Below are 12,932 nucleotides of genomic sequence, written 5' to 3' on the forward strand. Positions count from 1 at the left end.
TGAATTTCACATTGACATTTTTATTAACGCCAACTGTTTTAAATTGTGTTTTGTTTTTTTTTTAAACAATAGCACAAAAATGTTTCAGGGAAGCAGTCTGACAGTTAGTCTGATGACCTTCTGAAATACAGTTAAGCCACACCAAATATGAATTCCTGTTAAAGAAAAAAAAAAAATATATGGAAGTCCAACCTTTGTATTAGAGGGTGTTGTGTCTGGTTAGTAGACGACGCTGCTTTGTGAAGTAAATGATGGCACACAGCTTAGACTTCATCATCACGCCAGTCATCACTAATTTAAGGCTTCTGAATCAAATTACCATCGACACCACAGAAAGGAACGAAAAGCTAGTGTTGCTACGGTCATGAGGAGACTGAACAAGCTGGATCTTTTAGACAAGGAACCGTGTCTTGAATGGAAGAGACCTGCCCTAAGAGCAGCCAGGAGAACCAGTCACACAGTAGTTATCTCCTCATTTGCATGCATTTTGAGGGTGCAATTTAGTAAGAGAAAAAAAAAATAAACTGCATGATTCTTTCTCTTATTTAATGTGGCTATGAAAGATGTTTCCTTACAATTCCGTTATCTCTAAGAAGGACATCAGTGAGTGAAACCAAGAAGAACCGAAGAGCAACAGAACATTTTTCTTTTTGCTGAGAGGTAACACAAAAGGGAGGGAACCTACTGTCCTTGGATTGGGGGGGGCTGCAGGAACATCTCCCCAAACCCTTGCGCTTAGAATGATGCACAGACTCTATGTTATGCCAGCTACCTGCCTTTCCGAGTGACCTGTTCCACACAACGCTCCGAGTCATTAACCCATTCCTGCCCCAGACTCTCCACAAAATTCCACTGACCGAGAAACCACTGGTTTCCTTTTTTTTTGGGGAGGGCTGGGGAAGGGTGTAAAAAACAGAACATCTGTCAATAAGAGTGTCAGGAGGGGGGTGTTAAATATTTTAACCACTGACAAGGCTTGAGGAAGTTTCACAGTTTTGTTATGCTCTATTTTATTACTATCATATTTACAGATTTTTCTCTCTTCTTTTTTATATTTTTTTTTTTGCTGAATTGCTGATAATTTTAATAGAATTTAAATCTGGAGTGTGAGCAGGAACCAGTTAACTACATTCATTGTCCAATCCCCATTGGTTTGAGAAAAAGACTCCAAATTCTTGGCATATGAATCAGCTGTTGGGTAGCTCCTCCCTCTCCCCATGAGGCGGCAGCAGGACTGCAGCAGTGGCATGCACAGATTCACACCGTGGCTGGGGGGGCCTTGCGCTGCAGAAAATATTGGTGGATGTTCTCGGCGTCCCGCTTCAGCCAAGCTGCATTCAGCAGAATATTTTCACAGCACTGCTGGACAGTGCGTTCTGCCGATGGAGCTGGGTGGCTCTCAAAGAAGGCCTGTATAAAAAGCACACAACCATCCATAAGGGCATAAACAGGCAGAGACAAGGTTATATTTTTCAGTCGCCAAATTCCCTAGGTTGTATAAAAATGCTTTCGTGAGTTATGCTCCTTGTCTGAGTGCAGCTCACGCTATCTGCTCCCACCAACATCACAGACTCTCTGCTGGAGGAAAGCCACGGTGGCATTTCTGCCTCCTGCCCTGTCGTGTCCTCGCTGCCAGGGACAGCACGCAGCGCTTGAAGAGATGAATTCAGTCCCTCATTAGGAGGCAACAAGCGAGCAGCAAATCAAGTGTGTATTTCTGGGTACTTGGAAGGAGACACTAACGGAAGCTTAAGGCCATTTTGCAAAAGCATTTGTGTAGGTATCAGATTGCTTAGCGTTCTACCTAGGCCTCTTTCCAAGCTGCAGAATGACCTCCGAGCACCAGCAGCACTCAAGAGTTTCGCTGAATAGTCTCACATTTCTTCCTCCAGAATCAACAGTATCGATCCCCCGCGAATAGCTGAAGCAGCTGCACCAGAGGCTGCTGTGACTTTGCACTTCACGACTGGTGAAAGGGTAGAGCAAGCTGGCACAGCCGGGTGTCACCCCCCACCTTCACCCAAGCGGGCTTCTCCCAGTGTTTGGCAGATCACCTCACACTAATGTACACTACGAGGTGACATCGAGACTCAGACACATTAAGTACTCCAGCTAAAAGCTAGCTATACTGTCTCAGGAAGTTCTCTTGGAAAGTAGTTGTGATTTAGTTACAGATGATTGTTCTGGTAAATGTTTTGGAAAATGTTCTTTAAGAAAAAAATTAACTAGAGTGCAAGATTTCTCTGTAAAATCACTTATGCTACTAAATCTTTTCTATGAAGAGATCACTAGACAATAAAAAAGAATAGAGCTCATAGCTTATATTTGAAATAAGATTTCCTCCTGAGTATTTTCCTAACATGAAAGCGATAATTACAGGCTATATTTTTAAGTTTCTTCTTCCAAGGAGTCCCTGGAAAAGTGCAGGCAAAGAGTAAACAATAAAACCTTCACACATTTTTAAAACACTACCAAGACCAGTGCCTACACTCCCAAGTCAGAGGGGATGCTTGAGGCCAGTGATGAAATCACATCACCTTGAGCCACCAGCTTCAGGACAGACTCTCTGCAAACACATTAATCTGCCTTGTGTCAAAGCCTCGCTCCCAGTACACAGCACAAGTGACCACATAAAACTTGGACCTATCGTATGGAATTTAGCCAATTTCTGCCATGTTAATGCCCCCAGGAGTCTCTGGGTGCTGGCACAGTCAGCCCCCAATGTGCAGTAACAGTCTGGAGAGGAACAAAGCACTGGTGGAAGTTTTAACAAGTATGAATTTTGCTATAACTATCTTTAAAGGTTGTCTTTTGGGGCGTCTCAAAACCGCTGCCACAAACTGTGCTGGATTTTATAACAAGTTTAAATGAGTGAAGCTAATGAAACAGAAATCACTAGAAGTCAGACATGACTGAAAATGCTAATTTAAGACGTTTCAATAAAATAACTCAGCCTAAAGCAGTGCAGTTTGGGGAGTAGGCAACAGTCAGAACAGTCAGAGGCAGAGCCACAGTTCAAAACCAAAAGCCTCCTAGAAACTCATGGCTCTTCCATCAGGTGCCTACTGTCTAGAGCATACAATATTTGTCACAGATGAACTTAATTACTTTGTTAATTAAAATTTCTTACCTTAACTTCTGCGGCCATTTTATCATTTGCAAATCCATCCACTGTTAGCTGGAGGGAAAAAAATATTAACCAAGGGTAAGCATTTCAAATATAACAGTTTAGTTTTGGTCATGTATGTGAACAGGACTTTTCTCACATACCTTTATTAGTCTGGATATTAAGAATCCACCTTGGTATCGATTATAAAGTTCCTCCCAATTGTCCCTTACAAATTTCCAAGCAGCTTTCCTGCCCTGCTTGCTGCCTCCAGCTACTCCACCAATAACAGATACCGTGTCCTGGGGACGTACCTCTTCCTGAAGATGAAAATGTAGACAAGTATTAGTTCCAACAAATACAGCATGTTGCTTTATGCATTTCTATGTCAAATCTGTCAACAATAGTTTTTTTTCCCCTCCCAAACTTTAAGATACAACTCAAAGATATAATCATTAAGATTATTCCCCCTATTCTAGCACGCTATATGCGCACAGTGCTCCATCACCACGTGCTCTGAACACACTTGTCATTCTCACAAGGTAAGGAAGCAGCAGCTTTTCCAATAACTTACTGAAAGTGCAAAGGTGAGAACTTTTTGAATCAGTTCTGGTTGAGAGATGGCTCCAAGAACTCGTTCGATTCGGTTCTTCTCCTCCTGCATGTCTGCTTGCTTGTGAAGCTTCGAAGCCAAAGAGAATAATATTAGTGCATGGTATTAAATGCTGACTTCTTCCCTAGCACTCCTGACCTTGCTGTATAGGCTAGAGCTGCTAGATTAGTCTTCAAGCCTAATATGTGCCAAACTAAACTTGTTCATGAATCATCCTGCAGCTGTCCACATTATGGACCTCATTACGTGTACATCAGCAGAAAGTACCTAGTAATAAACTGATCTTCACCACTGTTTGTATAAGGTCAAGTAGGACCGTGCCTCCAAGCGATGAAAAATAATCCTAACGTGAGAGGTGCCACAATCCACTAGGTGGCAATTTCACACCACACTCGGACCAAGGAACACCATCGTGAAGCCTGAGTGTCCACATCATCTGCAAATCATCGGATTGAACCGACAAACTACATCTCAGAGGAACTTGTAGGGTGGAATATTGAGCTTCTCATTGCCTAAGCTGGCAGTGTTAACAACAGAGCGTGCACTCACCTTCAGCATAGTGTCTAAAGTAGTACTATCTCCATGCTTCAAAATAGTTACATATACCTAAGATAGAGCATAAACAAGGAAGGTCCTTCAATAACCACACTTTTAGAAATGCAACAATCAATTTCTACATATTTGGGTTAGGATTCAGACAAGTGAAGATATCAGCACTGATCCCTTCCATTTTTTGAGACTGGATTTTAAAGATGCATCAACTCCTCTTCCTCAATTTCAGCATAATTTCGGTAATTTCAACCACAGCAAAACACCAGAACAAGAAATCTTTATATCACACAACACCTAGCTAGTAAGTACTTCACATACACTCAATCCATATCCACCACAGTCAGACTTTGTGCTCTGCAGGGCCACGCTGACACCCGCAGAGCTCTTCCAAGATCCCCGCAGTTTACCACAGTGCTTTTAAACCTGGAGGATGTAGGCTGCTCATGGGTGGATGTAAATGAGAGGGCAGCTCAGGTTCAGCACTGCACTTGAAGAGTCTTCCAAACCCAAAAAGCAACACAACCTAGAGACCAGAGTTGTTCTGTGGCAGTCAGTGTGGGTACAGCCCAGCTTACCAGTTATGACTAAGTACTGGCCACGACAGATAAGGCTTACTTGATTCAAGAAACACAGGGATGTTTGTACCATGCTCCCCAGTATCATTTTCTTCATAACTGGACTCATCCAAGCTCCCACCACCTCTGCCAAAACCAGCTGGTCTCACACCTTGATACTGGTGTGCTCTAGCTTCCCTATTCTTGGAAATACAAGAGTTCAGTGCACACAGTGCTGAGTGGGGACAGGCTTTTGGAAACCAAAATTTACTATAACCTACAGGACTCCTCAGATCAGCTGACAGCATATGTTTTCCTTCCACATGGTCCTTAAATCGGCGTCGGGCTTCTTCTAATGTTGCCTTGTGCCCAGCTTTTCCTAGTTTGCCCAAGACCAGACCTCTCAGAAGGGCATCTAGATGACCTAATGAGTGAGTAGGAGGAAAAAAAAATAATTATTTGGAGACACAATTCAGCAATTAAGTGTTCTTCCACCTAGAGTGATCAGGGCAGAGCTGTATAACAATCCTTCCACACGTTTGAGGATACCTAAAGAAACCAGGCCTTTTCTCTCTCCTTGGTGCCAACTGGAGAATACATTGCTTTTCTTATGGCAAGAGGGTCAGGAGATGATTATGCTGGCCCAAACACAACAGGCTATGCCTGTAACCTGAGCTAAGTCAGTAACATTAACCATTTGTGTCTACAACAGGACTGACTAGGACGAGTAATCATGCACATACATGGCCTTCCCACCTTGTAGTCTAGTAGGTTTCATGCACTCCAATAGATGCAAAGCTAAAGCAGAGAATTTTTATCAGTGACCAGGTAGGGAAAAGTTTTACCATTTTAACTCGTGCCTGACAACAGAGGGTTGTTTTGGGGTTTTGTGGTTGTCTGGTTTTAAGTATAAAAATACCCCTGAATGCCTACTTCAGACTCCTCTTCCTCCCTTCTCTCCCCTTTCCCAAAATCTTGATGGCTTATTTACACAGGAGTTTTCCAAAACCACTACTGGATTTCACAGCAGAAGTTTCCTACCCTCTCCAGGTTTGGGGTCCCATCCCAGTCTCTCCCCTATTGGTGAAAAGACATCTTTCACGAACACCTGGATCTCCTCATAGAAGTCTGTGTGGGACAAGAGAGTTGAGAGAATCCCCAGGTTACAGCTGAGGTCGCTCCACACAGTATAATTGGGCTCATTCACAAAAGCTTCCATGACTTTTAGAACCTCTACAGTGCTAATGATTCCAGCTCGGGCCTGAGAGAGGAAAAGACACAGATTAATCTTACTTCCAGACAGAATTAAGACATTTAATAGCTCATCACATTATCTTACAGTCATCCCTGTTCAGTTTGCACAGCCTGATTATAAACTATTTCCATTGTGGGGTTGTGCCAAGGTGAGTTAACACTAGTCAGAGCACCTCAGCTGCCTGCTCATGGCACACGATGCTTTTTATACACAGGTAAGCACTTTACAAGCAGACAGCTATATAATTATCAGCACATTTTGCAAACAAGAAACAGGCAAGGAGATTAAGTGACTTAACAAAACGGCAGCAATGCTGGCAAGAAAAAGCAAACCCCCAGAGTTATTCTCAGCCAGATTATCACACCCACCCAAACCTTATTTTAACCAAAAACTCTAAAGATTTAGAGGTGCAATTTTTGCTCTTCATTAAATTGGGAGTGTAAAACTGCAGAAGTCATTTTTGCTTTCTGTGAATTAGTACAAGTACTGCCTTTCCACCTCTGCCAGGAAAATTCTATATTAACTGCTTCACAGCGTCATGAAAACACTTCTGTGCTTAGTGTAGTTGAGTAATACCTACAGTAGGTATCTCCAACCAGATTGCTCAGATTTTTGTTAATCTGGAACCAGACCAGTAATTTATGGTACTGGAAAAGAGGTGAAGATCAGTTTTTATTATCTAAGCCATATTTCACCTATGATAAAAACATGATTAGAACCGAAACCAAAATAGGAGTCTAACACAATGTTCCTACGTGTATCATTTGCTCAACTTTTTTGTCCCATTAGTCTTGCAATATTTGGGAAATTACTCAGGCTACAGTTCCAAACCCCTTCAACTAGGCCAGGACAAGAGTTACAAGCTTTGAAGCTAGAGAGGCAGGGTATCAAACCCACATTTTTTAGAAGTTTCCATAAACTTGCTGACTAGCAAGAATAAGAAAGTGCAATCTGAAATACAGAGTACAGTAACCAATAGTTCAGAGCCAGCAACACCTGCTCTGGGGGTAAGAATCCCCAACAGCCATCTCCTGCAGTGGAGGACAGTTATAACAAGCCCAACTGACTAAAGCACGTGGTGCTGAAAGTATTTGATAAAGTCATTGAGAGGATCATAAAAATATCCTGATTTTGAGGAGTTAAAAGAAAGCAAGTTCTCAAAACAATTTTGTAAAAACAACTATAGTATAATACACCTCTACAGAGAGCAGTGCATCATCAGGGGTTATAGACAGACTGCTTCCATAGGGTTTAAGTCTTACAATACAAGTTAGAACTTGTCAAGCTAATTAATAGTTAGATGTATGCAGTAATCCCAAAGGCAATTTGCCTCCAGAAACTGAGACTGACTCTCCAGACACCGATTTCTGCAGTTACTGTAGCTCTCACTACCAGATAGAATAGCAAAGGGTTGCTTACCAGAGAGAAAAGATCGTTCTGCAGGCCAAGCCTGTCCACAGGGGGTAGGGAGAGGTCTTTAATCGCTGGTATTAAACTCTCCAGCATGTCAGGGCTGTACTGAGTACGGTAAAACCCTACTGTTCCCAGGTTTAACTGAAATGTAGCAAAAGAGTAAAAAATTAAAAGGAAGGAACAAATAAGGAAATGCTTTTTTATTTTTGAACCATTAGAAATTTCTCAAAGCATCACAGCTCAGAGAAGTCAGTCACTATCATTTAAACAAAAAGAAAAAACAAATCATAAGTAAGGGAGAAAGACTTCAGATTTCAAAGAAATGCTCACTGAGATGTACAGAAGACGAGAGCGAGCTGGCATAAAGAAACAGAGACTGGGAGCAAGGAGAAAAGAAACTTCTCTTCTAGGGGTAACTCCTACCTGAAGTAATGCACTGAGAAGATAAAATGCAGGAGACTGGAGGTGCTAAAATCTTAACTTTTGTAACCTCTCTCCCACGACCTGCTCCATTCAATTTTGATAGAACCATTTTCTTAAAGAGAGGAGAGCCTCTACCCTCATTCAGACAGGGCATTTTCAGAATTGTTCATTTCATGCCCCTCTATTACCAGAGGTAATATTACCCCTCTATTACCAGCTCATACAGCAACAGTCCCAGCTGTCTTTCAGTTTTGAATTCAGTTTGACTGGGTGTCTGCAGTAGGACCTCAACAGGGAAGTTTTTCACTTGTAGATCTGTACTTGTCTGGCAATAGCCAATCAAAAACCTTCACACTAATGAAAGATAAACAGGACTATTTTTGCTCCGGATGGACTTTAACTAAACTGTGGTTGCCATGGGATACCAAAAAAGCCACCACATTTCAACTCAAAAGCTGCCTCTAATTGCACACAGTTTTTCCAGGCTCAGACTCTTAAAAGGTTCAAGTTTGCATTGTCTAGGCTCCTCTCAGAAGGCAAAGGACTGCACTAAGCAAGCGTTATACAGAGGAGCCAATATTCAACAGCAGCACAGAGAGGCCCCCCTCCCTGAGAAACACAAGATTGCAAGGGCCAAAAAAAAAAAAAGAAGAGGAAAATGAAATGCAAGGGACCATTACAGTGACAAGCAAACTTATTCCCAGTAATATATTCTCCTTTGTGACAACTCACCTTCACCCACTGGTCTGGTTTGACATCTTTCAAAACCACGGTGAGCTCCGGTTTGTCCATCAATATTTGCATTTTGGCACAGGTGGGGTCATCACTTGTACAAATACTTATGGGGACCATCCACGTGGGGAAATCCTCCCCTGAAAGAAGAAATGATAAAAAGGAAGGGCTAAGGAAAAAAAAGTATGCACACAACACTGAGAAACTCTGCCTGATGTTCAAACAAGATTCAGCAGCAGTTTAAGTAAGGCTACTTAAATGTAAATCTAAAAAGGCACAAATCTGAAGGAAAAGAGCAGTTCTAGAGTTAAAACCCAAGAATGTCTAAATGAGCTTTCAGGAAACATTTTAATTTCTATAAGCATGGAAGGTGGGTAGAAACTTTCTCTTAAGATAGAGCTGGCTCCCATAAGAGGCATTTTTATTTCAGCACTACTATAAAACCAGCAGCTTAGAGAGCTCCTCAGATGGCAGCACTGGCCTTAAACGGGACATCAGAAGAGGAGCATCTCAGAATGAAATCTGAACCAAAGACTGCCAATGAATGCTGTTCTCCATGCAAGGAGGACTGGAAACCACACGTGTGAAAGCGTTAAACCGTAGATTTTCTAAAGTTTTAATAAATACTTAAACACCTGAATCCAAGCAGAGCACCTGCCTGCTCTGCAGTGCAACTCTTTCATCTCTCAAAACTGCTGCCATTGAATGAAGAGCAATGAACGCTCCATTCCTGCTCTTAGCACTCATCTTACCAGTATATGGTCCGCTGGCACAGAATTTCTTCTGGACTAACTTCAACACTTTGTCGTCTTCTTGCTGAGGGAAAAAAAAGAAAAAAAGAGAGAGAAAAAGGAATTATCAGAACATCTAATCTCAGCTTCTGTATATCACAGTATGTTCATGTGCCCTCTAAAGTGGAGTAACTTGTATTCTCCTCCAGAAAAATTCTCCTCCTACCTCAAGAATAATTCCAATGCATTAATCACTGTTAAAACACACATGCTCTATTTCTCATTTGAATTTGTTGTTTGACTTCAGCTTCCAGCCAGTAACCCTCACTCACCCTGCAATCTTGTAGAATAAGAATGATTGAACTGGAGTGAGAAACAAAACGTGTAGCAAGGGGAGTGAAGTCAGATATGTCTGCCCAACACACATTTCACACACCAAGAGCAACTAGGTTCCTCAAGCGAGCTGCACTTCCCCTCCCTTCAGAAACAGGACTGTCACTAAACAAAGCAACACCCTGTACCACCTCCCGATCAAAGAGAATTTTTTAGATAATTGCATACGACTGAATTTGATTCTAAAACACAGTAAAAGGCAGAACTTTTGATCTGAAGTGCTGAAAAACACACAGTTATATTTACCTGTTCAGCTTCCACATAAATGAGCGGAAATCCCATTTGTTTGGTCCATGTGTTCATCACAGCAGCAATAGGTTTACCACTACATTTTTCCAGGCTTTCCCAGAGGTCCTCTGCAGAAGAAAGGTCTGACTAAGGACTCCCAGAGTCTCGACATGTCAGATGCTATTAAGGACACTATATGAGTACTGGAGGGGGGAGGCTGGATTATTACTCCAGTTTGCCCTTCATGTTTTGGGTTGTGTTTTTATTGAATTGTAACAGATGATAGGCAAGGAAAAGGAAATATTTCAAACCACTCACAGAGGAGAGAGGGGAGAAGAAAGCTTCTTTACTGCTAAAAAAAAGGCAGTCAATACACATTGTGATAAGTATAATAAAAGTGAGCATTAAATATTCAAAACGGTAAATAAAAGAATCTTCTCCTTAAGTTTGTCATGTATTATATGCCAAAAGAGCTGACCGAACACGGACTGGTTTGGGCTGATAGAGCACGATGTTCCACTTCCACATTTATGCCTGATACACAAAAAAGGTTTAAGTAAAGAAAGCACTGTAAGATGTTAGACAAGGCTTTGAACTGTTTAATCACACATGCAATCAATACTGCAAAAGGAAGCTTGCAAAAGGCTTACGTGGCAAATCAACAGACTCTATTTCTAAATTAGATTACTACGCAGATGTGGTTATCAACGGTAAATGCAGCCCTTCCAGATCACCTCAGCCACCTACTCCTGTCATAGAGAACCCCTAGAGGATCCTGAATGCTGGCTGTGCAGGGGACCCATTGTATGAAACTGGAAACAAGCCAATTATTTCCTCGCATTTCAGTTATCTCAGGTGGAAAAAACAGCTGTTTAAGAATCCATCACTTTAGCACTAAAAATTTTGTCTCCAGAAATCACTTTTCTTAAGCATATAATAACCACCATTACCTGTAGCGGCATTCTTCTCCTGGAACTTCGTTAAATATAAATTCATTCCTTTCCGAAAGTCCTGGGAACACACAATTGGATATGTAATGGCACCAGAATGGAGGTCCTTTCTATCCTCCCTTTATATTCAAGGATCAGCCAAGGAATTTTAGGGTCAGTATGTACATCTGTAACTCCTTCCGTATTTTCCCACTATCTCATTTCTCCTAGGTAAGTTCAAATAGATCCCAAATACAAATTGGAGAAAAGTTTTCAAAATATAGAATGCACAGATTTAATTTTTTTTTTAAAACGGTATTTTTTACTGTAAAAAATTTTACAACCTACATTTGGCTTTTTAACAACAATCTTTTTACCTCATCACCAATGTAGTCGTGTAGCATTCGGATTACAGACGCTCCCTTGCTGTAAGAAATAGCATCGAATATTTCATCTACTTCAGAGGGATGGCCAACACTAACCTGTGGTAAACAGGATAATTAACAGTGAGAACAACTTTAACTGCCATACAAGATTTGATTTTGCTCGTTCTAGTGTTTAAGGAGCTGACTTTTCTCATACCCATCACTAACTTGTTTAGTGGAATCTCTGCACCCAGTCAATTCAACTTACCTACATATGGCTGGGTTAGGATTGGTTTAAAGGTTAAACCTACTTTAACTTAGCTTTGGGTATTTAATCAAATAGACTTGGGGATCTTGCTTCAATCCTTTGGTTCAACACTTACCCAAAAGCAAAAAAACACAACAGTGGAAGTTGTTTAATTCTGGGACAGTGAACAATACACACTCAGGAAGTGCACGCAATGAGTAAGTCACTCTAAAATGACCTGTTGTACAAAGCAAGGTCATCTCCCAACATCTATTACATCAAACATCTCCTAAGCGATCTGAAAACTTGTCCATGGTGACCTCTAGGATTTACAAGGGAGTTTTCTTCTAGCACAGCTCCCAGTTTTGCTGTAATTGAGCTCACTGCTGCTGCCTTCTCTTCCTCACTGTACTGCCACCTCGTTTCCAAAGCGGCAAGCCCAGCTAGATCCTGCTCATTTGAAGACTGACTGCATCACACTCACAGTTCTGGGAGTACAATGCAGGAACATCCAAGGCAGCCTCAGATGGGAACTAGTACAAGCCCAGCAAAGTTTGGTAGCTGGGGCTCTGGGCTATGCTGCACTTTGGTTTATGTTATTGAGCACTGAAATAAGTCAGTAGCAACTTCATTGGGCTCAAGGGCCAGAAAACTACCCACTTTGATCAGAAACCAAACCAAAACACAAACAATGATGAGTTTTGTTCACAACTTTGCCATTTCAAGTCAGTAGAGCAGAAAAACTCCAGAAGCTGCCACCTTCAGACCCTCAAACCTCACTTCTGAAATACTAATTCAAGTAGAGGAAAATCCACAAAGTGTAAACGCAACCTTAGGTGTTCCTTTGCTTTGTGAATGACTGCAAAGTTCCCTTTTTTTTCTTAATAGGAAAAAAAGCTTACACCCAGCTGACAAGTCAAAAAGGGAGACAATCAGTAGCAAAGACAGAACTTACTTCAATAGGATGACTGTTGTCTAAGGCATCAAGCTCTTGAGCTCTCGTGTAATCAGCAGAAACAAACTGAGTCCAGATATCGTACTCTGGGAAACAGTGATCTACACACAGGTACTCAATCCAGGAGGCAAATCCTTCATTCAGCCAGAGGTGGGTCCACCATTCCTGGAAAGATAAGAAGACAGAATAAAGAACAAAATTCCAACAGCATCATTTAATCAACAAGAAGTTTCCAGCAAAGATAAGCTGTTAATGGTTTAGTTTAGTACAAATCAGAGAAACAGGTAACACTTGTAGGCACAAATTCCTCTCTACATGAAGCCATCAGCCCAAGAAGAGTAATCAGCACCCAATAATCATCCTCCCCTCTGTCTTAAATTTTAGAAACTCTGCATGGAGGAGAACTGCATCAGGTACAAATGAAATTCCCAGAGAC

General features: G+C 41.5%; 1 protein-coding gene across 1 annotated transcript in view; it reads right to left on the reverse strand.

Moving 5' to 3' along the window:
- NPEPPS (aminopeptidase puromycin sensitive) overlaps nt 1-12,932 on the reverse strand; it is a 38,411-nt gene continuing 25,479 nt past the window's right edge. The window contains exons 10-23 of the mRNA XM_068418745.1: nt 12,497-12,661; nt 11,307-11,411; nt 10,951-11,011; nt 10,019-10,128; nt 9,401-9,464; nt 8,649-8,788; nt 7,500-7,634; nt 5,867-6,086; nt 5,107-5,249; nt 4,269-4,325; nt 3,681-3,788; nt 3,271-3,426; nt 3,131-3,178; nt 1-1,410 (exon numbers count right to left, since the gene is read on the reverse strand). Of these exons, the coding sequence (XP_068274846.1) occupies nt 1,258-1,410; nt 3,131-3,178; nt 3,271-3,426; nt 3,681-3,788; nt 4,269-4,325; nt 5,107-5,249; nt 5,867-6,086; nt 7,500-7,634; nt 8,649-8,788; nt 9,401-9,464; nt 10,019-10,128; nt 10,951-11,011; nt 11,307-11,411; nt 12,497-12,661 (1,665 nt within the window). The 3' untranslated portion in view covers nt 1-1,257. The remainder of the gene's footprint in view (nt 1,411-3,130; nt 3,179-3,270; nt 3,427-3,680; nt 3,789-4,268; nt 4,326-5,106; nt 5,250-5,866; nt 6,087-7,499; nt 7,635-8,648; nt 8,789-9,400; nt 9,465-10,018; nt 10,129-10,950; nt 11,012-11,306; nt 11,412-12,496; nt 12,662-12,932) is intronic.

Source organism: Nyctibius grandis, chromosome 26, assembly GCF_013368605.1.
Source record: "Nyctibius grandis isolate bNycGra1 chromosome 26, bNycGra1.pri, whole genome shotgun sequence".
Taxonomy (NCBI): domain Eukaryota; kingdom Metazoa; phylum Chordata; class Aves; order Nyctibiiformes; family Nyctibiidae; genus Nyctibius; species Nyctibius grandis.